Raw genomic sequence first — 28,000 nt, 5'->3', positions numbered from 1 at the left:
TGATGAAACACTTGCCGGCAAGGAGACGGATATTCTGAAACTTAGTTAGCTTTAGCTCTGACCGCGGATTTAAAGGATAATTTCATAATATTAGAGGGGCGTTATTGTGGGCTGAACCACACGCGTCTAAAGATAGCTGGCTATCTGTCCTGGACCCATATGTATCCGGTACGGCGGTGTTGCCCGCTGCTCCAGCGGGACCTGGCCGTGTTTTGTATGTCATCGCTGGGAACGCATCCGAAAACCCCCGGGCAGCTGAAGACGACGGCCTCCCCGGCTTCACAGCGCTGTCACTCCGGTTCTGGACCCTCCCTGACCGTCCAGCCCAAACCGAGAGAGAGCGCTCCCCGCTCCGCCTTACATAACGGAGTTCCAGGTAGGTCGAGTAACTGGGTTCTAGCTAGATAACTGGGTTCTAGCTAGCTATTAGATAACTGTCCGCGTATGAGTCACTCACAGCTCCCTGTTATGATGGATGATTCAGCCATAAATGACTAGGCTCGATTTTATATAGCTAGTCAGTTCCACCTTAAATCTCCTGCCTTGTATTCATGCGCCGGGCGCCAGCACGCGTTAGCCGCGGCACTATTTAAGGTGGAACGGGAAGTTCGTGCAAGAAGCTCACATAACACGAAGCTGATACATATTCTAACGTTCATTAGTAACGTAATGATATGTTAACAACGTCTTGTTGATGTTTAATATATTATACTAAGCGATAATGTTATCATTCGTGCTGTTGACGTTGCGTTGTAGGGACTACTTTCTCAAGCGCAGTGACACCGCGGACCTGTTGACGCAGTGGTGCGGTGTTGCTATGAGACGGTGAACTCACCGTTTGTTTTTGGAGGGTGTTGCTCTCATTTTTGTCACCGTTGCTTAATATTTTGATACGATTTGTAAAAAATATATGTAGTTTATTATATTGGCGTGTTTATAAATTATAAACTGACTCTTTAACTTAAGTTTAACTTAAGAGAAATTGCGTGCGCGTCCCGAGTCGACCGTGCGCGTCATCTGCGTGCGCGTTCCGAGTCGAGCGTGCGCGTCCACGACCGGCCTTGCAGTCCACAGCTGGCTGTCGTGACAGTGCACGTGTGAGGACTCAGTCACACATTTACTGAGATTTTAACATTTTTCCTTCCATTTTCACAATAAACGAGTCAGTTATGCAGTGAAACCCATGGAAACTAACTCAAATCTCAAGTTAAATGAAAATAATTTGATTTATTATCATTTTAAACCTCTTACATCTTACTTCATCTATCCCATGTTCATATTAGTCAGTGTCCCATGTCCTCTTCTGTGTCCTTCACTGCCAAGTAATCTGATAACTAGTTACAGCACAGCACTGAACTATGTCTCCAAGACCCAAAGGTCAGTATGGATGTCCAACACATGCCTCAGCTGCCCCCTCCAGTGTGCGACCCTTCACCCAGCTGAAATATGAGGCCGCTCATATGAGGCCGGAGTGAGTGCTGGTGTATGTGGTTGCCCAATAGCAGCTCAGTGATTTGAACCCTGGTTTAGGTGTTCCAGGGCTTGGACTGGACCTCGGTGCACTTGGTCCATGGCCAGGGCTGGACTGAATTCCTAGTGATAGTGGTCTAAGGGTACGATTATGTATGTTAGTGTTTAGGTTTGTGGTAATTTGCCTATTTATGGCTCTGGGGTTTGGCTTGCATACAGTTCAGAAGGTAGTCTTCTATTAGATTTCATTGTGAATTTGTTGGAAAGTGTAATAAACATTTAACTGATGTTAATTGGATGTTTGCAACCAGTTTATTACAGTTTTATAATTGATAATAATGTGAAAAGGTACCCCAAGTATTCACACCTGTGAAATAAGGGAGTTTCCTATAAGATAGGATTAATATAAAATTGAAATAAATTGGTTGCAGACGTTCCCAAGACGTTCAGGCAGCGCATTCATAAACATTTCATGTAAAACCGTTCCATTCACCGCCACTGTCAACAATTCTGACTCTGTACGTTTCCATAGAATGCAGTTTGATGGCGGTCTGAGGGTAAGCTTATGTAAGCTTATCTGAGTTAGTGTGTCAATTTGTGGTAATTAGGTATTACTGACATTGGTTCCCATTGAATTTCAGTGTAATATTGTTATTAATTGTAATAAACATATGTTAATTAGATATTATACATATTTATATGTGATTAACTGGTTGGAGATCTTCTCAAGATCTACCTTGGACAGCTCTTCACCACCACTGTGAACAATTCTGACTTCAGAATGAGCCATTTCACACCAAACCCCACTTTAAAGGCCCAGTTTACATCTTATCCAGTTAATTATGTAGAAATTAACAAATGGTATTATATTTTTTATTAGTCTTTATTTAGTGTACTGTGCTTTTCCGTCAGTGTGCAGCAGTTAATCTGCTTTTTCAGCTCAAAAATAAGTAAACGATGCTCTTATTGAATTACATTCCAGACCAGTGAGCCACACTTTCCTCCTCATGCATTCAATTAGGATGAACTGGACAGTTCTCTTCACCAGTATGTGTGTATGTGTGAGTGAGTGTGTGTGTGTGTGTGAGTGTGAGTGTACATATTCGTACATTTTGTCCCTCTCGTGATTTTCAAAGCGAACCATTGTCCACAGTGGATGACCATGGAAGCTCAGACACAGTGGTCTATTCACGAACCCTCTGTGCAGGAACACACACACACACACTCGCCACTCGCCACTCACACACACACACACACACACACACACACACAAGCTATCGCATCCGCACACGCCGGAAGCTTCGCACACGTTCAGAGTGGGGCTGAATGGTTGCTCAGTGGGTGGGCGGACGGGCGGCGATCGCTCTCTCCATCTCTGTCCACTGGGGCTCCAACTGGACCCGAATGGACCCATTGACTGGACAGTGAAGAGCGACTGGACCGAGTCAGAGAGACGTGGCTGCTGTTGTTTTATTTTTTTTTTTATCTGTCCATTTCTCAGCTGCGAGGAGGAGGACATACAGAGAGGTACTGTGACAGAGCAGAGCGAGGGACAGTGGGGGAAAGAGCAGTAAGGTGCAATGGTCATCTCAGGCAGTCAAAACGCTGAGGTGGTTCTTTAAGGCAGACGTGGCCAGATTAGCCCAGTCCATGTGAACTGTAAACACTGTGAAATGGACTGGAAACCAGTTCAGGTTCTAGTTATTGAATAACCACAATATCTGTGGCTGGATTGAACACGGCGCCAGAAGCTCTGAAGCTCTTTCCGAAATGATTTGCTACCATATTGATCCGGTACTAATCAGAGGATCAGTGAGAACAGCTGATTTGATGGCATTGTTGATGGTTAATTTATGACATACACTGATTGTTAATTGTTGTTCAACACTGACTATTAGAGCGCTGCTGTTGCAGAAGGCTGCATATTCGCTGGGGCCTCCACACTATTCACTAAAGGTTTGGATGGGACGTCCATCGCTTTTAAAGGAACAGTTTGAACGTGTTTGGTATCTTTCCTAAGAAAAATCTTATGAAGGATCATAAGATAGGTAGGAAATGGGGCTGAATACTCAAAATTGTCATAAGAAAGAAATTCTTAAAATTTCTTAAAAATGCTTTTCTCATAACTTCATACTTAAAGATCCATTCTCATTCTTGAAAAAAAAAAATATATATATATAAGAATGAGATGTATATTATATTATATATTATAATTTTTATATATAAAAGCAGAGACTCCGTTTAAAGGGTTAAACAATTTTGTGTTCTGTTTATGTAAAAAAAACTGCAGTGAGCAATAAAATATTGATGTATCAAATATGATACAAAATAAAAGTCTTGTTTTAAATGATTGGTCTGATGGTCAAATAAACACTCCAGCTTTAAAGAATAAACATTTTGCAGCAATTTGATGGTTCATGTTTTAAAGGGTTAAAGGATCACTGACAGCTGTGAGGTTTCACATGTCAATGCTTTTTAAACATCATTTAAGGCCATTCATAGTTTCTGGGGCTTTGGGGTCACATGTCTGTGATCCAGAGGTCATTAAAGGTCACATAGGAGGAAGCACCACATAATGTCATCCTCACGTACGCCAGTGATTCATATCAGGTTAATCCTCCTCCTTCTCAGACTGACGGACCCAGACAGAGCCGTGAGGTCATCCCTGAGACACCTCTCTGTCTCTCTCTCTCTCTGTGTCTGTCTGTCTTACACACTCGCTCGCTCAGACACACTCGGGTGCATATCTGTAGAGGGTCTGTTGGAGAAGCTTGCTGGGAAATATGGAGGTGCAGGGTAAGGATTACTGAGTGTTTCTCATTCAGACACAAATAACATCTGACTGACGGATTATTCGGGTGTTGGGTTTGCATTGTGTTTAATTTCAGTATTACATCAGATAGTGTGCACTGTGTGGACAAAAGTATTGGGACGCCTCCTCATTTATTTTTACTTTTCTTCTGAAATCAAGGTTATTTAGGGTTATTTATTTGTGTGTATTAAGCATTGTATATTTATGTGTGTGTGTGTGTGTGTGTTTTTGCAGTGTGTCCGATGGGCAGTAGCAGCAGTAGCCGGCTCTTCAGCACCCTGGCTCAGTCTCTGAGCAGCGCCCCGCTGCCACACACGCATGTGGACCCTGAAGAGTGCGAGTTTGAGCAGGCTGACCCTGAGGCGCTCCTGCGTGAGTGTGAGGAGGTCCTGAGGAACCGACCGCCGCGGCCACACAGGGACTTCGTTCGAACCAGAGCCAGCACCCCACACAACCCGCAGATCCGCGTCATGCAGTGGAATATTCTAGCCCAAGGTACCAGATCACAACAGGGTTCATATTTCACAACTCCTTATATTAACTTCAGTGGCTAGATCATTTCATTTTGACACAACGACACCAAGCTATCGCCGCTCCTATGATAAAACAGGCTGTTTTTAGTACTGTGCCTTGAAGCCTACTGTATGCCCTGTATATAGAAATAGGCTCATGGAGTGTACATTGTAGGTTTATATGTGGGGAGTGTGTTGGTGTTGGTCCACCCTCACTGGTGATGGGGGTATTGCATACGAGGGGGGATATGTACGGGTCCAAATTGGGGAGAAAATGGATATAATTAAAAATAAAAAAACATATAAATAGCAATACATACACTAAATTTACACTAAATAGAAATGGGTAACGCAGGGAGGAGTGGTCAAGTGGTTGCGCAACACAATGTGGTGCTGCTGAGCAGAAGGAAACCTCATCTGTACCTTCTCTATTGACTACTATTAAAAGATTAGCTTTTTAGTGCCTGAAGCCCCTCCTCCCAATCTAACATCCTGTAAATATTATCTCTACCTTCGCCACCCTCCACCACCCCATCACCTGCCTTTTAACTATGTCATCGCTCATTCCTCATCAGGGGGGGGGTGGCTGGCTTCCTGCCACAAGCAGAAGCCGCCTGGTCCGAACATGAGCAGCCTGAACTTTATAGTGCCTGTGATTCCAACATAGACTGAAACTCTGTGAGCTGTTTATAGGCCAGTCAGTTAGATTGTAATCGATCAGTGTTTCCAGTCTTATTTCTGGCGCTCCCCTGAGCAACACACTAGTGTTTTCCCCTTCCATTTCCCAAGGAACTTGAGCTGCAACTCATCAGATACTTCACAAGACCTTTCTAAGGTTATAATTAGAGCAGAGGAACAAGGGGCAGTGCAGGGCTTTACAGGAGCAGGAATCACTGTCATAACATCCAGTCCAGAGTCACAAAACCTTACAAAAAGAATCTTAAGCTCTGAGAAGTTCAAAACCATGTTCTTATGACCCAAAACTTCTCAAATATTCTTTTCAGAACAGATTAGTTGTTTTTTTTAAGTTAAAAGTTAAAAATAAGTTAAGTAAAAATAAGTAAAAATAAGAAATGTAGCAAAAATAGCCAACAGGCCAAAAGATTATGAAAAAGTGGCAGATTTTATTAAAATCTTTATTTTATGTCAGAAACTCTTAATCAAAACAAAATCTGCTGCACTACATCCAATTTAAGAGCTTGTGGTGCAGCACACTAATTATGCTCTTTTTGCACAATAAAATGTGCAGGTGATCCATGTCCTTTAAGTCCTGATATTCCTGATATGCTTAGAAACTACTCATGGAACAATAATGGTAAATTGTCATTATATTGCCCAGCTCACCCCAAATTGTCATCATAACACATTATAACACATTTGTCCATCTTTGGTCTGACGTTGGGCCAAAAGTGATATGACAAACTTCTATTACCAGAGAACAGGGAGCCCCACCAGAAGTCCCTGTAGTTACTGAGTAATGCACCATAGTGTATGATAAGCCTTGGAGGGGTTAATAGTGCAGTCTTTCCCAACAATGAATTTCACTAGAAAACAAAACAAATGTTTTTTTTTAATTCAAAACTTTCCTGCATTTTATTTAAATGTAATATAATAATAAAAAAAATTAAAAAAATGTAAAAAAAAAAACGTAGCTGTGTCTTCGGCTCTCTGCTTCATAGCTGTGTTCCCTGGTGTTTTCCTGCAGCTCTCGGGGAGGGGAAGGACGGTTTTGTGCGCTGTCCAATGGATGCGTTAAACTGGGCTGAGAGGAAGTACCTAATCCTAGAGGAGATCCTGACCTACAGGCCGGAAATCCTGTGCCTTCAGGAGGTGGACCACTATTACGACACCTTCCAGCCCGTGCTGTCCCGTCTGGGCTACCAGAGCAGCTTCTGCCCCAAGCCCTGCTCCCCCTGCCTGGACGTGCGCGACAACAACGGGCCGGACGGCTGCGCCCTGTTCTTCAACCGCCAGCGCTTCCAGCTGCTCTGCACCAACCACCTGCGTCTGTCGGCCATGATGCTCAAGACCAACCAGGTGGCCATCGTGGCCACCCTGCTGGACCGGATCACAGGCCGGACGTTCTGCGTGGCCGTGACCCACCTGAAGGCGAGGAGCGGCTGGGAGGCCTTCCGCAGCGCCCAGGGCTCGCATCTCCTGCAGCAGCTGAAGGCCATCAGCAGCCAGCAGGGGGAGCAGCCGGAGGGCGTCCCGATGGTGGTCTGCGGGGACTTTAATGCAGAGCCAGGCGAGGAGGTGTACCGCCGCTTCCTGGCCTCTCCGCTCGGGCTGGACAGTGCCTACCGGAGGCTGAGCGCCGATGGCAGCACGGAGCCGGCCTACACCAGCTGGAAGATTCGACCGAGCGGAGAGAGCCGCGCCACGCTCGACTACATCTGGTATTCACGTGGGGGGTTCAGTGTAGACGGCGTACTGAGCATGCCCAGCGAAGAGCAGATCGGCCCTGACCGCCTGCCTTCGTACCACTACCCCTCCGACCACCTCTCGCTGGTCTGCGACCTCAGCTTCATCCAGGAGCCTCATCGGCTCATGTAACTGTGAATCAGTGCAGCTCCCTCTCATGGGGTTACAGAGCAGCTCAGGACATTCCCAGTGTGTGTGTGTGAAGCCCAATTCGAGCTGGATTCGTTTTATTTAAGGTAATATCTTATTAGGAGAGTTCCCCCCATTTTTTTAAATTTCATAATTAGGTTATTGTGTATTGAAGGTCATTCAGACTGGTTTGGTGTGAAATGGGTCGTTTTAGAGTTGATAACAAAACATTGGGTACCAGAAATATTGACAAAACAGTTTACCTGAGATACCTGAGACACTGAGGTACGGTTATACAGGTAAAGGTTCCTTGAAGAACCTCCAGCCCCTCCTCCAAAAGCTCAAATATTCCTCAGTACCTGCGAGACGTTTCTTTGGATTCTCAGTATGAAATCTAGATCCTCAAAGAACCTTTTAGAATTAAGGTTCCTACAGGATCTTTCGGCTACTGTATTCAGATCCGACTATGAGGAACTTCCTGAGTTTACCTCATAGAAATAAACGGTTTAGAAGGTTCCTTAAAGCACCTAAAGAGGTTCCCTCCATAGTTTTAAACCGAAGAAGATCTTGGCCTTAAACAAGGATGGCCGGTGGTGTCATGGTGACCCCTGGTTCTTATGGTTCAGATCACCACCACAATCAGATCACCATTTCACTCCAAACCATTCAGTGATTGAATTATGCAGAAATCTAAATTGACTTTGTGTAAAAAAAAAAAATAGTATATATTGTTTTCCCTACAAAACACAATATGGTCTACAAAATATAGACACAGGAAACACGCTTCAGAAGTGGCTGTTTTAAAATTATTATTTTTTTATTTTTTATTTTATTTAAACATGATTTTATTTTATTTGATTAAAACTTTTATATTTAAACATTTTATTTTATTTAAACATCATTTTATTTTCTAAAAACATTTTATTTTTTTAAACACGATTTTATTTTAAATTTTAATTTTATGTAAACATCATTTTATTTTCTAAAAACATTATTTTATTTTTTAAACACTATTTTATTTAATTTTTTTTATTTAAACATGATTTTATTTTATTTGATTAAAACATTTTATTTTAATATTTTATTTTATTTAAACATCATTTTATTTTCTAAAAACATTTTATTTTTTTAAACACGATTTTATTTTAAATTTTAATTTTATGTAAACATGATTTTATTTTATTTGATTAAAACATTTTATTTTCTAAAAACATTATTTTATTTTTTTAAACATGATTTTTATATTCATGCTCATTTAAATCCTTAAAAACAGGACTAATTATTCTCCTTTTTACAGAAAAAAGGTGGTGAGTGTTCTTAAACTACGGACAATATCCATATGCACAACACATGCAGAATAGCATTTCCACCACAGTAACAAAACACATACTATTACTATTAAGGTAAATCTCATCATGCTGCACACTTCTACTGTGTGCTGTTACCGGTTGTGTCCTGTGGTGTAACCCTGACGACAACATCCAGGTCCTGACCTTTCAGTTCATCTGTGGGAATTAGGGGAGGGGAACTGAACTGCTCTTAGAAATCACATTACAGAATATAATATCCTCTGATGAAACTGATCCAGCTCGAGTAGTGCTTGGGTTCGCATGACTGAATGTGGCAGGGAATGTATATCCGTCTGGTTGCAGCACACAGAACTGATGAATCACGCACATCGACCTGGTCCTTCCGTTCAGAATTAGGACTACGGCCTTCTCGGACCTCGGCTGATCGAACTACTCATAAAGACTCATCATCACCTCTTCTTGTGTTTTGTCACTAGAGGTTGTGCAATATTCCATAATTTATTATTCCATTCTATTGATTTTAATATATGGTGAACTCAGGACTTTCTCAACGAAGGAGCTGTTCTAGATGTTCCACATGCTGTACCATTTCTCTCTCAGTAGCGCGGTCACTAGGCCGTTTATTACGGCGCTGACTGGTAATGATATAAACGGTGATTATTTTGCGAGCATGTGTTTTGTTTTGTTTTTTAATGAACAGTTAAAAGAGCCTTTATTTAATTTGCTATGAGCGGAGTACGGCCCCTCACTGCAGTATAGCAGCATTTCTAGTTACAGTGATGACAGTCTCCGTATCCTACAGTACGCACAAGCATCGAACAACCATCTTAATCATGGGTCTTAATACTTATATCACTGTATTATTCTAGGACTATATATTATACTGCATGAATTCAATAAAAATATATGACATGAGCCCACAGTGAAGTTGTAAAATCCCTCCTCTGAAAAAAATAAATAACTAAACTAATTTATTCATATAAAATATGTTGGATTTTGCAATGAACTGAAAATGGAAAGCTAACATTAATAAAAGGCACATTTTTCAGTCACTCATTGGTGCTGTTCTGAATGACTGTACTGAGATATTTTAATTTTAATAAATTAAATCTCAATTTCACATTTTTTCATTCCCTGGAGCTGTAATTTGACTTAGCCAATAGTCTGCAAGTTTTACAAGGAGAAAAACTGTCCAATGACCAATCAGAAGCCCCGAATCGTGCACATGCTGAGTGCAACAAAGCATCACAATAAGCAGCTTGACACTAGAGGTGTGTCCCAATCCAGGGGCTGCATTCTTCGAAGGACACGGTCGATACAGGGCTGCTTTGGGACCTAGACAATATTTGGCAGGTGGTTTTAATGTTATGGCTGATTGGCGTAGGACATTTCATGGGCTATTAACTTGTAGAGACCGTTCTTGACCGCATTTGTCACACACATGCTCTCAAGTCCAATAATGAGGATCCTTAAACTTCAGCCTTCTGCTGCAGCCTCCTCTCTTTGCAGGCCTCTCACAGTTGGGAGCTACTGTTAAAAATACGGCTGAGCCTCTGAATCTGTCCTAATGAGGCATCTAATTCCAGTCATAGCCTCCTCTACTGCACCTAACTTTCTGTTCTGGATTCTAAAACTGCATTTATGTCAGAAAATTAAGTATAAAAATCATAAGCGTCTCTCGTCCCCCTCAAACCTGGACCCAGTAACTCTATAGTCCTTCAGTCGAACCCTGCCGTGCACATCTCCTCGCTCTCAGAGCCGTGCAGTCTTCACGCTGATCCGGAAGAGCTGCTGCTGATCCTTTAATCTAATCTATTCTGGACTCGGTTGCTCTGAGCTCAGATCAGACAGTGGAAACAAAGAAGTCCTCGGACGCGTCTCAGAAAGATGCCTCAGGCTCTGATGGCACTTCATGTGTACAAGCAGGAGTATGTAAGCGAGGCACTGGGCTGTACCAGTAATACCATGAGGTTTCTAATTGAAGCATTTTTAAGACCCTTGGTCTGATTCGTTTGGGCAGGTGTAATCACAGTAATCGCACTCGGATGCAGACCAAACCAACCGCAACAAGATCCTTAAGAGGATGTGGTCTCATTTGACCTTGATCTGAACAAACGGTCAGACGAACACCGCAAGTTTGAGCTTAATGGCTCCTGCAGCAAGGTGTTAGCCTGGTCCACCGCCCAGATCATTAACGTGACTACAGTTATGAGCAGATGCAGTTATGAGTGCTGAGGTCTGGTGACTGGTACCTCTAGGGGTATGCCTACAAGTGTTCAGGGCTGGCTGATATGGCAAAAATACTATATCACAATATTTAAGGACATTTTTTTTTACAATACACAATATTTAAGGATCATGATTCATTGCAACACACTGGAAAACATCAGTAACGATAGATTCTTAAAAACTACTATTCAGATCCTCTCCTGTACTGAATACAATCTAACCAGTCTAATCCTGCTGTTAGTAATGAAAAAAGACAATTTATCACGATACGATAAAATATCGTATATAACGATAACGATATCATATTGCCCAGCCCTACAGCAGACCCAGACCCAAACACAGAGCCACTAGAATCTAGAGCAGGGGTGGGACACGGGGGGGCCTTAGTCCAGAACAGTTTGCTGATTTCCCCATCTCTAACAGGTCAACTAAACCAGGTGTGTGTGTGAGCGGGGAAAGCACAAAACTGGGCTGAAATCCAGCCCCTCCAGGACCAGAGTTGCCCACCGCCGTTCTAGAGCCTGAACACTATTTCCGAAACTATCTAGACACCCTTTTGAAGTTGCACCCATAGCTGACTCAAGCAGCTTGTATAATAATTGACATAGAAAAGCACTGCCAGCAGCCCGGGACACTCTGGACCAGCCACACTGGAGATCTAGAGGGGGATACAGCCCCCCAGCATTGGACTGTGGGGCAGTAAAACTGGAGTGGTCTCTGGAGCGGTGATGGAGCAGCATCGGGTGAGGCTGAATGCCATTAGATGCAAATGTTTCAACTTTGAGAGTAAAGTCTTTCTGATCCGATACAGAACCATTTCTAAGAGTCTGCATTAAAAAATATTCAGATAATATTATTGAATAATAATATTCAATATTCACAAGTTTTTTCATGATGGAGAAGAATCTTAAACCAATGATTTGTTTACATATTTGATATCTCCAAGCCTACAAGACCCAAGAAAGCTCACATGGCAAAGAGTGGAATGCAAGGCTTTAGATTGAGGAAAAAGTAAATAAAGAAATCAGAAATCCATTCGTTTGCATAATTATGTCCTCTATATTTAAATCTACTTGGATACAAGTTCTGGATAGGAGTACAACAAAATAAATGCTTCAAATATTGAATATGCAATATAGTTCAGTCCAAACAGACAGACGCACAACTTTCTCTCCCTTTTTGTACACAAGTGTAAAATAATAAAGACAAAACGAGGAAAGAGCGGTGGGTGGACACACATAGCAGATAACAGGTGCTGTGAGGATAAATGCATCAGAAAAGTAAAGACATTGAAACGCAAGACAGTGAAATGATTTAAGTCCTAAGGCGTTTTAAGAGCCTTCTGAAGACGCAGCTGCTTTTCAAACTGTAAAAAACACTGCCTGGTACAAAATATCAAAAAGAGTTATTTTTCATATTTACACAGAAAAGAAAAATAATAATAAAAGAAGAGTACAATCAGCTTCATACGATTCTGACATGAAGGAAAACAAAGGATCTGAGACTCAAGGCTGCTTGTTTTTTTTTCTTTTTCTTCTTCTACCTCTTCTCATTTTGATCGCTACGAGTATTCGGTCACTTATATACACAGAGTCCCTTCCACTCCTGATGGAGAGCTGGTGAAAAAACTGAAGCGCATGTTTTTTTGTTTGTTTTTTTTCCAGGTTTATGCACCTTAAGCTCTGCCTTCAGCACCGGGTTCAACTCACCGCCACGACCTCACAGCTCAGGCGGTCAGTCTCAGTTAGAAACCGGTCAAAAGGTACAGAGAGGATGGACCAAAAAAAAATTCAATAACGAAAAAGTACAGCATCTCCTCGGCTCCGTTTCCGAATACGCACTGAGGCTGGAGACTGATTACCAAAGTCAAAAATAGTGTTAATGTGAATGGGGCGGGTCGGTTGGGGCGGGTCGGTTGGGGCGGGTCGGTTGGGGTGTGGTGGGGGTTTAGGCAACATTGCTGGTTTCATCTGAAGTACTTCACTTCAGTCCAACCTGATGACCACATACCGCGTACTATAAAAGGCCATCTGCACTTGCCATGGTTCTCATCAATAGTAAGTAAATGCTGCTTGTTTGGTGTGTCTGTGGACCGCGCCTCAGCTCTGCGCACTGCTCTGATCTGTGTGTGTGTTCTCTACTGCTGTTCCCAGCCTCTGAATCACACTGCTGTCCATAGGCTCCAGCTTTAAGATCTTCACGTCCTGCATGGACAAGGATGGCTTCGTGTCCGGCACAGAGATTGTCTCCACGACAGTGGATAGTGCAGGGACCGTCACCGAGGAGCTCACGGCGGTGCTCACTGTGGCAGGGACGGCCAGCTGCAGAACTTGAGCGCTGGCGGCGGGTCCCGTGACGGGTGCAAGTGTGCGGAGGGTGATGGGGCCGCCTGCTTTAGTCGGAGCTGCCGGGAGCGTGATGAGCTGGAGAGTGATCCGCTCGCCGTTCTGGCCCTGCGCCGGCACCAGCGTCGGCACCGCCTGCAAAACCACTTTTCCTGTACTGTTGCCCCCAGCGATCGGGCTGGCCGTCGTCAGGATGGGAGAGGCACCGGTGGGTGAACTGATGGTTAAGGTGGAGACCTTCTGACCCTGGGCTGTCGTCATGAGGACCGGGACCTGCATGGCCAGCCTCACCGTTCTGAGGGTCAAGAAAGAAAGTAATAAGCAAGTGCGAAAGACTTCAATCAATCAATCAATCAGGCTGTGAAAGACAGCCAGTGTCTCTGGAGCGCTTACCTGGGGATGGTTTGTGTGGTAGCAGGGGACTGCTGCAGAGATACAAGGCCTTCGGGTCCTGAGGAGATGCTGATCATTGGTGCTGAGGGTAACACAGGAGAGACTCTTCCCTTCCTCTTTTTTGGAGTCGTGCAGTCGGCTGCAGTCGGACTCTGCCTTTTTCCCTTATCGACGCCGTCGTCGATATCGTCGTCAATGAAAACTATGTCTTTGGGCATCTCCTTGAACTGGTACACCAGCCTCTGGCCTTCCACCTTAGAAAGGATGCCTCGCTGGTAGTAATACCTGAACACCCAAATTTCATAAGCAACTCGTTAAAAAGGATTTAATCACAGATTGTCACACATCTACACTGAACACTGTCCTCCTGTAGGGGTGGGAGTTAAAACAATAATCTAAAAATTAATATGTGGAGATATTTTAGAGAAATAGGTAATAATAATTAATTAATAATAAATAATCCAAAGGTGCTTTATATAAACAGAAAAATGAAAACATAAAAAGCATTAAAAAGTATTTTTAAAAAGCTCTAAGCTGTTATTCAATCCTTGGGATATCAGTGTTAGCATAATTTTAAAACCTCCAGGAGTTGATAAAGCTTAGGATAAAAGGTCCTGGAGTCATTTCCAGCACCCTAAGTTAGGAAGACCAACAACCCTCTAAGCTGTTAATCAATCTTTGGTATACAGCATCATTGTAAAACCTCCAAGGCCTTCATAAAGCTTACCATGACATTTATTTAAGTTTTCCCCCTCAGAGAACTGATGAGGTTTTTTTTATTTAGACAATTTTAAAACACTATTAAAAATTATGATCGCAATGGTTTTGATGCCTAAAAGATGCAGCTGGTCAGTGTTCATCAAGTACTGACAATATTCACAATCCCACTTCGCTCCTTTTTTACACTGACAATTCAATATATATAACACCACGTTCCCACCCCCATCTCTCCTGGAAAACCATCCACTGCGTTTACCTGAGCGCTCGTCCCATTGTTTCATAGTTCATATCCGGCTTGTTCTTATGTTTCCCCCATAGTTTGGACACAGCTTTGGAGTCCACCAGCTTGAATATGCCCTTTTCTTTCTCCGTCCATTTGATGTACTTGGGGCAGGTTTCTTTATCCTGCAGAAGGTCCAGCAAAAACTCCCACAAATATGTGGTGGTGCCTGCAACACACAGACCATATAGGTATGTCATAACACAGCATAATCTAAAAGACACTGTACCACAGTGTCGTATACTGTACTGCACAATCCTGACTACCCTATTAGCTTGTGAAGCACAGCTTTAGTTTCAAATAATATAAATATATAAAACAATTAATATATGTATATATTTTTTTTTCATTTACACTCCTAATGACATACAAGTCGTTCTAATAGATCAAATACAGACAGATGCACCCTTACCCCGGCTTTCTTTCGACTTTCTCTTGTATATGAGATCCAAGGAACCGTCACAGTTAGTTCGTGGCATTTTAGGTTTCCTTCCTGCTGAGAGGGACAAATAAAATTTACCGTTTAAGCGGGTACCAGCAGAGTCCAGCACAGTTTACAGACTGACCTGCTCTAACAGACCTACTAAACCTGCCAATCAACAGGTGAGTTAAACCAGGGGTGCTTCAGCAGGAAAAGCAAAACACTGTGTAGGTCTGTCCCACCACTGACCAAACGAATCCCCTTTCACATGACTGAACAAGCTGTGATGACAGCCTGCACTCAGCAAGCCTGAATTTATGGTGGACCCTGGAAGCATTAGTAGTATGTACATGCATGTATGTATGTTTGTAGTACCTCTTTTCCTTTTCTGCAGATCTTTTTGCTCCAGCACAGTGATCGAATCTGCCACTGGCCCCATCTCCTCAGTGCTCACTTCCACCTCCATCTCAGACAGGAACTCCTCTACAGATACACAGAGAGAACATTCAGGAAAACCAGAGACAAGCTTCCTATCATAGGTTTCTATGCTTCTATTTAATTCAGGCTTGAACTCTCTCTGATTATTGCAGTGTGATACATCATCAGCACCGCTTTACTAATTCAGAGGTCCAGACGCCTGTTTGCTAATTCGCTAGATATTTAGTCAGCCTTTCCATCACAGACTTCTGTCATATCAGAACTGGGACTGACATAAATTAGAATAACTAAAATTACCATCTTCTATTAAGGCCTCATTACTACTTGTATATGGCACCAGATTCTCTGGAAAAACGGTAAAGATGAACAGAAGAGAGAAGACAGTTTGGGGTACCTGGACTGTGGTCTCCATGCAGGCTGGCTGGAGAGTCCATGTGCAGCAGAGCTTCGGCGGCCTCAATGGTTTTGTCTTGAACAGAGACCTCCACTGTAAAAAAGAAAAGAAAAAAAAAAAAAAGACCAAAAAGGCATAAACCCTCGAATACGATAAACGCTCTCATACCTCAGTCACTCTTCGTAGAAAATAGGGGAAGGAAATATCACATGCATCACTACAATAAATCACACAATAATAGGATTGATGAGTATCTACAGTTATAATAAATGTTCAAAATTTTAAAGCAAGCCAGTAAAACAACCACCACCATAATAATTCACTTACTGTGTGTGTGTGTGTGTATATATATATATATATATATATATATATATATATATATATATATATATATATATAAATATAAATACCACCCCCTTATCCCTCATGCTCATCACTTCTGTATTTCATTGGCTTTGTACCTGTACTCTGCACAAAGACAAAGTTAATTCTAACTCTACTCTAAACTGTGCAGGAACAAGTAGTTAATGGGACATTGATTGATTGATTGATTGATTGGAATATCGATCCTATTCCTTTTCCCTAATTAAAACAATAATGTTGAATTATTACTAAGAAATATTACTTAGTAGCTGTGTGCATTTTTTTTAAACTTTAAAAAAAGGCAAATAAATAAATCAATAAATACAACCTCTGATTCCCATCACCGTCATCGCAAAGAAGCGCGAGTCAGGACGTTTCTCTACGACTGTGCACCAAACCACCCTGTACGCCTGTGTTCACATCCCTACTATCAAATCATGAAGAAAGTGCTTAAAAGTGCTGGACTGTAATAAGAACAGAGACATACACCATCTAATCACTTGTAAACTGTCTGATTTATTAGTAAAGCAGTATTGTTGGTGTGTGGTGGTTGGTGTGGTGCAACAGATAACACTACTACCTGCCAAGGAGCTAGTACACCATGTGGGAGACGGGGGTTCGATTCCCGGGCTGGGACACTATGCAGCACTACACCAATATGAGGCTGTGTACAGGACTCTGAACACCACACCGGCAGACTAAATGCCATAAATAATGTTAATGTAGGTATTGCTGTTGCTTTTAACTGTGGAAAGTCACGTGACATTATGTGTGTGATTATTTTATTTCTAGTATTATTATTATTTATATTATTATTATTAATAATATTAATAATAAACACTTCTATGATCTATATTAGCTAGTAATATTAAATGATTACTAATCACACACGGCTACTTCCATGTTTACAAACTCCCCGGACGTTGCTGTCAATCAACCCCCGCCTATCAATCTGATTGGTAGAGAGGTGACGCGACTCTCCTACCGCGTCGCTGATTGGACAAGGGGCAAATTTAAACAAAAAAAAACACGCGCAGCGGGCCCGCCCACTCACCTCCAAACACTTCCGCCAAAAACACAGAAATATTCCCATTTCTAAATCCTAGCATTAAAATAAGCCCGATTTAAAGCATTTATTCATAAAACAGCGACTTTATTGTGTATTTAACCCTGAAAAGCAAGAAACACTTTCCAAAGTGCACTAATACTAATTTGCGAGCGATTAAACTACACTTTCTACATCCAAACATCCCTCAAATCCAGTATTAGAGGTAAATAACCTGTAAATGCACGATTATGTTTATGGAAAGAGGCCAGATTATGTCTTAAACTGTCGGCAAGGGAGTCTTATGGTCATCCAACGCCTCACGAAACCGTTAGTTAGCACTATGTCACCCAAACGAGCTCTGCGTTATAACACAGAGACCCTCTCATAGAGCAGAAAACCTCACCAAATCGGGTTAAGATACTCTAAATGTGTGTGTTGTGGTCTCTCTCTCTCACACACACACACACACACGCACACACACGCGCGCGCGCGCACGCACGCATCCAAACTTCCTGGTTTCCCACTACTCGCATCAGTCCGCTACCCGCAGCAAGCAGGGGGCAAAACAACCGAAACACACACCTGTAGCGTGCTAAACACTAACACACACACCTAACACAACTTCCAATACGTGTATCGATCACAGATGCACGCGATAAGTCCCTAAAGTGCGCCGTTAATGCCCCAAGTCGAGTTATCTAGTCCCGGACTAGGAACCAAATCAGCGCCGCGTCTCCATTTCCCTCAGCTCTGCAGCCCAGAGCCGCTTCACACGCTCCCTCCATGCTTAACAATTCATCTCCTCCTTCATTACCGGCTTTGAGGAGTAAATCCAGCTGGTTTTCGGGTTCATCGTCAAACGGAGTCGCCATTATTTCCCCCGGACGCGGGTGGATCTACTTTCTTCACAGCACACCGTCAAACTGCGTTACCGGTATCACTCCGCCGCCCATAGGAAACGTATGTGAGTGTGTGTGTGTGCACAAGCGCCTGGATCCTTCCGCCTCTGAACCGCACTTACCTTCCTTCTAAGTTTTTATTCATCCGCTAAACATTTAAATATTACGATATAAAAAACAGCTCCTTAACGTTTATATGTCTTTGCAATATTTTCTAATAACCGTGAGCCGATTTCTACTTCACTTCACCCCCTGTAATTTAACCTCCCTCCTCATTCCACATCCACAAAGGAAGTAACCAAAGCATGCGGGTCTGCGGACAGGCCACTAGATGTCGCTCTTCAGCTGCTCATTTAAGCCCTCGTTCATTTCCATCTGGCTGGAACTGAAGATACACAGACCCTACAGGACCACCCTAGACAAATAATAGAGAATTAAACGTCTCTCAATTTAATAAATAATTCCCCAGTTTAGAAAGGATGGTTTTAAATTAAATTGGCAACAAAAGCTGAAATTCACAAGCAAATTAGATTGCACACTCACAAAGAGTCCAAGTCCTGTAGTGAAACAGATAGGCTCAGATAGGCAGTGAGTGTGGCAACAGGTCACAGCCAACACAAGCGCAATTATGTATTTTCTAGTGGGTGGGAACTGTAAATGGCTAAAATCAGGGAGAAAATTAGGAGAAAAAGTAAAAAAGGTAGGTATTTATGTCCGATGACATATGTACACATACAGATAAATATGTACATATGTATATGTATGTATATATATATATACACACACACACACACAGACACGCACTATTTCATCTCTGTATATATATTTGTATATTTGTATTCTGTATTTTTTTTTTTTTTGCTTATATTTCTATATTTTCATATTTTTATATTCTATTCTTTAACTTAAATGTAACTTATTCTATTTTTATTTTCTTCATTTTTATTTTATTTTTCTTTTGCACTTTACTTCATTAAGTTAAGGTTTAGTTAAGTTTAAATGTAGATTTTTATAGTATAGCTTGATGTGGGCAGACTGTCAAAAAAGCATTTCACTGCAAGTTATACTGTGTATGACTATTTATGTGACAAATAAAATTTGATTTGATTTTGATTTGATTTGATTAATATGGGCTTCCCCTTCAGAGGAGCGGATAGCTAAAACTCATTCATTTCCATCTGGCTGGAACTGAAGATACACAGACCCTACAGGACCACCCTAGACAAATAATAGAGAATTAAACGTCTCTCAATTGAATAAATAATTCCCCAGTTTAGAAAGGATGGTTTAGTTACACTGATGGACTGATTTTAATGATACGCTTCTTTCCCTGATCTTGAGTGTTGGCTGATACTAATCATGCATTGTCTTTATTTAAAAAAAATGGCATCTTAAATTGCTTTTTAAATTGCCAAGAAAAGCTGAAATTCACAAGCAAATTAGATTGCACACTCACAAAGAGTCCAAGTCCTGTAGTGAAACAGATAGGCTCAGATAGGCAGTGAGTGTGGCAACAGGTCACAGCCAACACAAGCGCAATTATGTATTTTCTAAGCTAGTGGGTGGGAACTGTAAATGGCTAAAATCAGGGAGAAAATTAGAATAAAAAGTAAAAAAGGTAGGTTTTTATGTCCGATGATTAATATGGGCTTCTTCTTCAGAGGAGCGGATAGCTAAAACTACATGGACTAGGACTCCTTGTTATTAAAGGATGGTGTGCCGGTGTCTTCATTTGTGTGGATCTCTCTCAAACAGCCACAGCAGCTCTGCCTCCTCAAGAGCTGAGAGAGGAGGTGTCCTGTGGTATCTGGCACCAAGACATGAGCCGCAGACCCTTTAAGTCCTGTAAGTTGTGGGTTGGATCTCTGTAGAGCCCTAGGCACCCATGACCCTCTCACCAGTGCAATGCCTGTTATTCCCTGGAGCACTTTTGGTAGGTACTGACCACTGTATACCGGGACCACCCCACAAGACATGCCTGATGTTTTGGAGATGTTCTGACCCAGTCGTCTAGTCAGCAAGATTGGTTCTTGTCAAGGTGTTTCAGATTCTCAGGTATGGTACGGTTTCCTCGGCAACAAGAAATGATGACAAAATGCATGACTATATCCATATGCCTGGTGGAGGAAAATCTGCAAGTCCAATAACTCCAGCTAATGCATCAGGCTATTTAAAGAAGCGTGCACCTCAGGTCCTCATAACCTGTTTACTTAACTGGTTATTAATCACTAAAACCACCCATTCTCTGTTCTCCTGACCATCCTCCAAAAAACAGGCCATGCTCTTACCATGCACATGCACTTGATACCCAAGCATGCAACATAAAGTCTAGAAAATTTGGGGATCTTAACCAACACTGTCCACAAAAAAACCATCAAAGTGATGCTTACCTGTGCCAATGTCTTGCAGCTCGGTCTCAACCACTTGCTCCTCAGCTACATCCTGCATCACATACGTGTTCTCGTCGTCGCAGACGAGCACCTGAGCGGCGTAGCACTGCTCCACCTCTGCACTGTTCACCTGCTCCACGATCACTGCCGGACACTCCACCTCCTCCCCGGGTACGACCACCCCATCAGAACACACCTCCTGATCAATCAACGAGAAGGTTGAGTCAGGTCAAGGAAGCCACAGATGAACATTACAGCATCTAAAAAGCCTCGAGAGAGAGCTTACATGGATGAGCAGCCGGAAAATACTATTACAAAAGAGTGTGAAATCAATGCAGTAAAAAACAATGACTTACATAACACTATAATTACCACTCACATGGTACTGTAACAGCACTAGGAGTGCAGCGTACCATGAGATCGTATGCAAATGAGTCAAGTTCTTCATTAGCATCCTTACAATCACTCTTCTGGACCTGTGCTTGGTTAAGATGCTTCTGGCATTCGGAAAGTAACCACTGTAGATGGTTAAAGGACTCATGTATATGTATGCATATGACATATGGATGGCAAATGGATGGAACACATATACGGTATATATGGTTATATGAAAGTACGTAACAGTCCAACTCAAAGGTTTGGACACCCCTGATTAAATGACATTAAGTCGACATTTGGAATGAAAATCAATGAATAAATCATTTACAGAAACATGAGATTTAAACCAAAAAAAATCAAGATTTAATTTAAGATATTGGAGGGTCCATTCATTTCATATTGTATATTTAATGTCTTAAACATTATGTTAAATGCAGCAGATGAACTGAGGCTTAATGCAGTCGTGCAAATCTCCATTTGTGCCACTTGTTGACATCATTTAAATCTGGCAATGAAAATTTCATGACAAATGGACCAACACAAAAGCTCCAATAGGACCTGGAATCTGTTTACATCTCCTTCTCATGTAAAGTTTACAATTGTATTAATTAATACATTAATTTAGTTGTTATATTAAATTTAAGTAAATAATACATTATAATATATACAAATAAAAACACACAGCTTACCTGCTGTGCCTCCTCTTCCCCAGTGACATACTCCAGTATGTTCCCTCCACCGTCTATTACCACAACAGAGGTCATGACTCATTCCTCTGTGGCCCACAGCACCCCTGACGTCCAACTCCAACTACCCTGGATGGGAAACAACCACTTGTCAATATTCTGGACCAATACTGTAAACGGCAAACATCCGGCAACACGACCCATACAGAACACATTAAACACCACCGGATCTTTTTAATCATGGTTTCCGCACAGTGACTCACTGCTGAACAATACTGCACTGTGGTGTTTAGTGTTTATTTATATGAGTGAGTGAGCGAGCGAGTGAGTGAGCGAGTGAGAAAATGAAAGGATGAGCGCAAAAGGAGGAGAGAGTAGGGTGGGGCCGAGAGCAGAGTTATGATTCATGTGTTTTAAACGGATTAGTTCGGCGTCACGGCCTCACACAGCATGACTACACAACCTGAAACTCATCCTCGGAGAAATCAGAGTCTGTTCAGTGCGGGTGATGATAAACTTTAATATCACGTTGCATCAAAGTGTCAGATGATATTTAAGTCTGCTTTAATGAAGTTAGGAAGAGAATTTATATTTTTAGATTCAATATTTTAGATTCTAACAAATTAAAATTGATTAAAATGCCCAATACTAACTTTCTGAGACTCTCTCATCACACATCACACCGCAGCATATATCATTTCTGAGAGATTTTAAGATGCTGTAAATTCTTTATTGCTGTATAAACACAGTTCGTGGCTTGAAAATATTCCTAATTCACGTTTAAGCTTGTGCTAATCAGCCAACAGGCGTTTCTGAATTTCTACATTTAGTGATCTTTAATTTTGTCCATTTCAAACTGCTGCTGCTTGTGCCAGATCTATTCATTGCAAATACTTGCATGAGGTGCGATATATCATTTTCGGACCCTAGCAATTACTGGAGCTTAAATTCTAGTACAGTGACGACACTATACTCTGCAGCAGGGGTGGGTATAGGGGCCGGAGTCCAGCAGAGTTTGCTGATGTCCCACCTCTAACAAGCTTACTATACCTGGTGATCAACAGGTGAGTAGAATCAGGTGTGTCTAAGCAGGAAAAGCACAAAACTGTGGGGAGTCCAGCCCTCCAGGACCAGAATTGCCTATCTCTGCCCTATAGAGTTGGAAACTCCAGACATAAACCAGATTCCTATTAAGAGAAATTACATTACATTACATTAAGTAAGTAACATTACAAATACCATTACATATTAAGTATTATCTTTCAAACATGCTCAGATTACAGGTACAATTCATCAGCAATATCACAGTATTGCACAATACACACACACACACACCAGGCAAACTGCACTACGTCCAATTAAAGCTCTATGTATTACAGCATGCAGATAAACAGTGCTGCTTAATTACTCACGATTTTCACGATACTTAGCTAAGCCTACAGTTCATCACGATCACAAAATGAATCAACACCAATAAACACCAAAAACTGTCCACCTCCCTTTCCAGGCCCTAGTTTACGGATACTGACATTACGAGCGCCGTGTCTGACCGCGTCCTCCCGCTCAATCCATATAATCTGATTGCATGAACGCCACCTTCAAGTTCTCCAGCCTTCCCTCTCCTTCTTTCAGTTTCACTTCTACACCACGGTCAACTGCCGGCCGAACGCTTGGTCAAATCATTCAGCATCTCACAGGATATCATTTCCGACCGGAATAAAACTGAATAACGGCAGATGTGTGTGTGTGTGTGTGTGTGTGTGTATGCCTGCAGCCACATGCAGGCATAAAAAGGGAAGAGACTGGTTTCCTGTCAGGCCAGTCACATGCGCTACACTGGAGCTGTTTTCATCCAAACACTCCTAAGGCCAATCTCAGGAACGGTTCTGCATTAATCTCAGAACCCACGAGGCGAACACCCGGACCAGGCAGCACCTCAGACAGACTGCTGTGACTTTAACCAACACAATATCACCTCCGAGTGATGTGTAGGTAACACAACAGTCCACATGTAGGTCATCGTTAACCTCAACCTCTGGTCTGGTCTGGTCTAGCTAGTCTACAGCCACACAGACACATACATATGACATTTGCGCCGTCATGCAAACACCTGTATCTCCAAAATCGCAGCTTTTACAAAGTAAAAACCTTCCTGGCTTTCAATGGAATTTAATGCACAACTTTTTATTGGTAACGTTTGACATACCGTAAAAAACAACCGCCAAAAAATGGAGATACTAGATCTTGCATGAGAGCGAGGATAAGAAAGTGAAAAGGAGGGAAAAGGGCAGGGACAAGAAGGATAAGAACAGAAGGAAGCAAATTTCGACTTCATTTCCTGCTCAGTTAGTTTAAGAAGCCTTTGTGTTTGTGCTGGAGCCGATGTTGGCGGGATGCCTCCAAAGCTCAGTACTTCCTGCAAACACAGTGGACACGAGGGGACACGAGGGGACGAAGCAAGGAAACAATGCACAAGTTCATAAACAGCCTAAATCCATGATGCTCCCTGAGCCCAACCCCTTGATAACACCCCTGCTTACTTTCTGTGCTTCAGAGATGGGGCTGAAATTGAGTTACTGGCTAGGCTGACCATACGTCCCCTTCGTCCTGGACGTTTCCTCCACGACGATTAGTCCCTGCAACCTCTGGTCAACCTGCTAAAACCACACCGCAGCCTAAACATGCTTGAAAAATGTCAATCAACTCACAGATACCTCTAGACACACCACAAACGTGTTGGTTTTGTCTCGGTGGATGAAAATCAACAATCAATTCAACCACACAGACACAGTCACAGCCTACAGCCGGACACAGCCTACAGCCGGACACAGCCTACAGCCGGACACAGCCTACAGCCGGACACAGCCGGAGGACAGAACAGCGTCCAGTGCAATAGGGGATTTTTGTTTTTATGGCAGCTGCCATATTTGATGTCATATGAATGCATTTATTTATTAGTACCTTTAATATTATTACCATGCAAATAATAATAATAGTGTAAAATGTGGTTAAAGCAAAGCTATTAGCTTTATTATGTCATTTAAAAGATACATGAGCTGAAATGAAGGCAGGATTTTATTAGGATGGATTGATTGAAGATTGAAGATTGAAAGACCCCCAGACACAACATCCCCACCAGGGTGGACACCTAGATAGCTAGACAGCTATCCTACATGTCCCCAGTGTCCTCTTTTTGAGGGAAACCCCAAAATATGCTCCCCCTGTGTGAGTTTCCCCAACTTAAGCACCGTTCATATGAGCTTTGCTTGCTGTGCATCGCCTACAGTCCGAAGTACAGCCAGATTTTAGCCACCGACCAGCAGATCTCCCCTGGCATTCCCCCACAGTGTCCTACAGCTGCATTTACACGGATCTACACTGATCACAGTTATCTACTGTCTAATATAAGAGGCACCGGGCCGAGGGGACCGGGCTGCCAGCAGCAGTCAATGTAAACAACAGCCAGAGCCGAGGCCTCCGCAGCTCGGCCAGCTAGCGCTAGCAGGCCAGCTAGCTAAGCTAAGCTAAGCTAAGCTAACGCCAGACCTGGCTTTATTAAATGCCACTGAAACGCCAACCAGCTGGATCAGATCTCTGCAGAAAGTAATAAAGTAATAAACACTATGTTCTCACCGTGTGTCACGTTTGCGGTTTACTCCCGAGGCAGATCTAGCAGCTTTTGGGCTGCTTGAGGCGCCGCTAGCCGCTCGGTGTTAGTTAGCCAGTAGCTAACAGCAACGCAGCGACGTAAATAAATAAACAGCTAGGCTAGGCTAGGCTAGGCTATGCTAAGCTAAGCTAGCTAACGCCGTAGCTCCTTAAAGTTCGTGGTTTTGACCGAAAGCAGGTGAATTACAGGCTGTGCGCGGTGCTTTACGCCGAAGAGGTCGGTCTACAGCTGTGCTGGATGTCTCTCGCTCATTTACCCCTCTCTCTCTCTCTGTCTGTCTCTCTGTCTGTCTCTCTCTCTGTCTGTCTGTCTGTCGTTTTGTTTGCAGAACTGACTGAACCGAAGCTCCTCCGACCCGCAGCGCTCACAGACACTCGCCCAGACGTCACAGCCCGCGCCTGACCTCACGGCGTCCTCCTGACGTCACGCTTTCGACGTCGACGTCACGTTTTGGGGTCCGTTGTGACGCTTTTGAAGTTTTTGATGTCAAAGCGCAACGTTATATCCAGACGCAGCGTTCACGAACACTCGCCCTGACGTCACACTGTGCTTCTGACGCCATATATGCAACACACACCGTGTGGACAAAAGTATTGGGACACCTGCTCATACCTCGAGAGCTGATCCTGCTTTTGTTGGAGTAACTGTCTCTAGGGAAGAAGGTTTTTGGAAGGTCCAGGTTTTTGGAGCAGAGCACTGCTGTGAGGGTTTGATTGCGTTCAGAAACAGAAGCGTTAGTGAGCCTCATCACCCCCCAACTCCACAACTCATCCTAAAAGTACTGGATGGGGCTCCACCACCAACCATGTTTCCAGAGAACACAGCTCTTCCACTGCTCCACAGCTCCTCAATGCTGGGGGGCTTTATTATACCCCTCTATAAGCCCACGCCTGGCATTATTAGACAGCATGGTGCCAATAGGGTCATGTCTATCTGCTCCAGAGGGTCCTATTCTATTGGCAGTACTTCTCTACAGGGACTAGGCAAGCTGTGTGTGTGCACTTGCAGATTTGTGTCAGTAATGGGTGCAGCTTAAAGTAGCTGAATGCATTTATTAGAAGGGGCGTCCACAAACATTTGGACATACAGTGCATTTAAAGATAAAGATATCTCTGTGCTGGTTGGCACTAGTCTGCAGATTTGTCTAGTGGTGTATACTGGTCAGCGGCTCAGTCTAGACGGGTCCAGTAAACAGCCCATTAAAACTGAGCACAGAAAGTGTAGGTAAGTTGTAGGACAGGTCCTTATTTTATCTGTACCTGCCTCATATGTAGAGCATCCTATAGAGCCGTCTTCCCACCCACATCCTTTCCTAAAGGCGTTCTCACCTTTCTTCCGTTTTGGGTCAGCGGTGCAAATAGTGGCCCAAATCTGCATCTTCTAGGTAATGTGGGGTACCCATGTTTTGGGGCGTATTGGCAGCAACAGGTTCTGCAACAGGTTCAGGTCGAGTAGTGGATGATCCCCAGTCGCTTAATGTGCGATTGGCAGTTTTTCATCCGCCCTAAAAATCTGCTACGACTTGAAAAGGCTTAAGTCTAGCAGACCTGAAAAGGCCTGTTATAGCACCAGCCTTTTGGCCTACAGAGGCCTTGTAGGGTCTTTTAACGGGTGTATTATTATATCCAATGTTCTGTGCTATCCAATAGTTTTGGGGCACGTTGGGGATGAGGTTTGGTGGTGATCGTCACCCGACATCCTGATTTCACTAACATTCTCTTTGCGCTGAATGCAATCAAGTCCTCACAGCAATGCTCTGAAATCCATTAGAAACAGTTAAATGAGCAGGTGTCCCAATACTTTAGTCCATGTGGTGTATCTTCTTATTTTGCTCTCATTGTATCATGAAGCCTCAATTCACATAAGACTCTCACATGCTACCTGAGGGTTCCCCGACCCTGCAGCCAGAGGCAGTGTAGGCAGTGGGCCTCCAAGACCAGGACTGAAGACCGTTGCGTTAACTATTACACACACACACACACACACACACACACACACACACAAAAGAAACACACTGGACAACAACACACCATTCATTCCTTTTTATTATTTAAATCAGACTTAACTGCCTACATTCACTAACAATGGTCAGACCTGCGACCACTGACCGCTGATACAAGCATTGAACCGCAGGACAGCACAGACAGCTACACACTACACACTACACATCCCTCAAGCCATTTCAGGAGCTAAATATAACATAAGACAAAAAATGAATGTAACTATGGAAGCTTGAGTCCCCCTAATTAAACATGAACCTCAGCTAGAAGCCTCTAAAACAATACCTGGACACAAGCTTCACCGGATAATACTGCATTGCCGAAGCTTAATGAGCTTGTCCTAAGAGAGTAGTGACCATCAACACACAGATGTGTAATAGACGTGTAAAAAAAGAAGAGTTCTGGTCCTCGGATGAGATGTGGGAAACACTCGGGATTCACATTTGTGTACAGAGGATCTGCTGTAAATAAGGAAATATTCACAGATCATGAAGAAAACAGTTAAAAGTACAGGATAAGAGTAAAAGTGCACCTCACATCTCTAACCTTTCACAGTCGAACTCTTCCAATGCTGGTTTTCACAAGAAGGAGAAGTAGGAGAAATATTGTGAAGGATCAGCAGCTACAAGTAAAGGTGAGGTAGAAAGGTGTCGTACCTAGCCTTCATTTCCCATATATGCCAGTAAAGG

The 28,000-nt window shown here is 42.8% G+C and overlaps 2 protein-coding genes across 7 annotated transcripts; one reads left to right on the top strand and one right to left on the bottom strand.

Annotated features, from left to right (window-relative positions):
- The first annotated feature begins 10 nt into the window (after positions 1 to 10).
- On the top strand, positions 11 to 8,281 carry nocta (nocturnin a). Of its 2 annotated transcripts, none has more exons than XM_072663468.1 (3): positions 11 to 376; positions 4,517 to 4,777; positions 6,500 to 8,281. In XM_072663468.1, the coding sequence occupies exons 1-3, from the start codon at positions 160 to 162 to the stop codon at positions 7,348 to 7,350; spliced, it is 1,329 nt and encodes a 442-aa protein (XP_072519569.1). In that variant the 5' UTR covers positions 11 to 159; the 3' UTR covers positions 7,351 to 8,281. The 2 variants fall into 2 exon arrangements, with proteins under 2 accessions (XP_072519569.1, XP_072519570.1); XM_072663469.1 differs by lacking the exon at positions 11 to 376 and adding an exon at positions 2,774 to 2,997.
- Positions 8,282 to 11,921: 3,640 nt separating this feature from the next.
- Positions 11,922 to 25,736, bottom strand: elf2a (E74-like factor 2a (ets domain transcription factor)). Of its 5 annotated transcripts, none has more exons than XM_072663276.1 (10): positions 25,275 to 25,732; positions 22,692 to 22,828; positions 21,645 to 21,770; positions 20,578 to 20,776; positions 15,878 to 15,970; positions 15,421 to 15,528; positions 15,037 to 15,120; positions 14,601 to 14,793; positions 13,625 to 13,909; positions 11,922 to 13,526 (listed from the first exon to the last, which is right to left on the bottom strand). In XM_072663276.1, the coding sequence occupies exons 3-10, from the start codon at positions 21,717 to 21,719 to the stop codon at positions 12,986 to 12,988; spliced, it is 1,578 nt and encodes a 525-aa protein (XP_072519377.1). In that variant the 5' UTR covers positions 21,720 to 21,770; positions 22,692 to 22,828; positions 25,275 to 25,732; the 3' UTR covers positions 11,922 to 12,985. The 5 variants fall into 5 exon arrangements, with proteins under 5 accessions (XP_072519377.1, XP_072519378.1, XP_072519379.1 ...); XM_072663277.1 differs by lacking the exon at positions 25,275 to 25,732 and adding an exon at positions 24,182 to 24,557; XM_072663278.1 differs by lacking the exon at positions 22,692 to 22,828 and having other exon boundaries at positions 15,037 to 15,117; positions 25,275 to 25,736.
- Positions 25,737 to 28,000: the final 2,264 nt, after the last annotated feature.

Source organism: Salminus brasiliensis, chromosome 19 (genome assembly GCF_030463535.1).
Source record: "Salminus brasiliensis chromosome 19, fSalBra1.hap2, whole genome shotgun sequence".
NCBI classification, from domain to species: domain Eukaryota; kingdom Metazoa; phylum Chordata; class Actinopteri; order Characiformes; family Bryconidae; genus Salminus; species Salminus brasiliensis.
The sequence above is the reverse complement of the archived record's forward strand: the minus strand, read 5'-3'. Positions and strand labels throughout refer to the sequence as shown.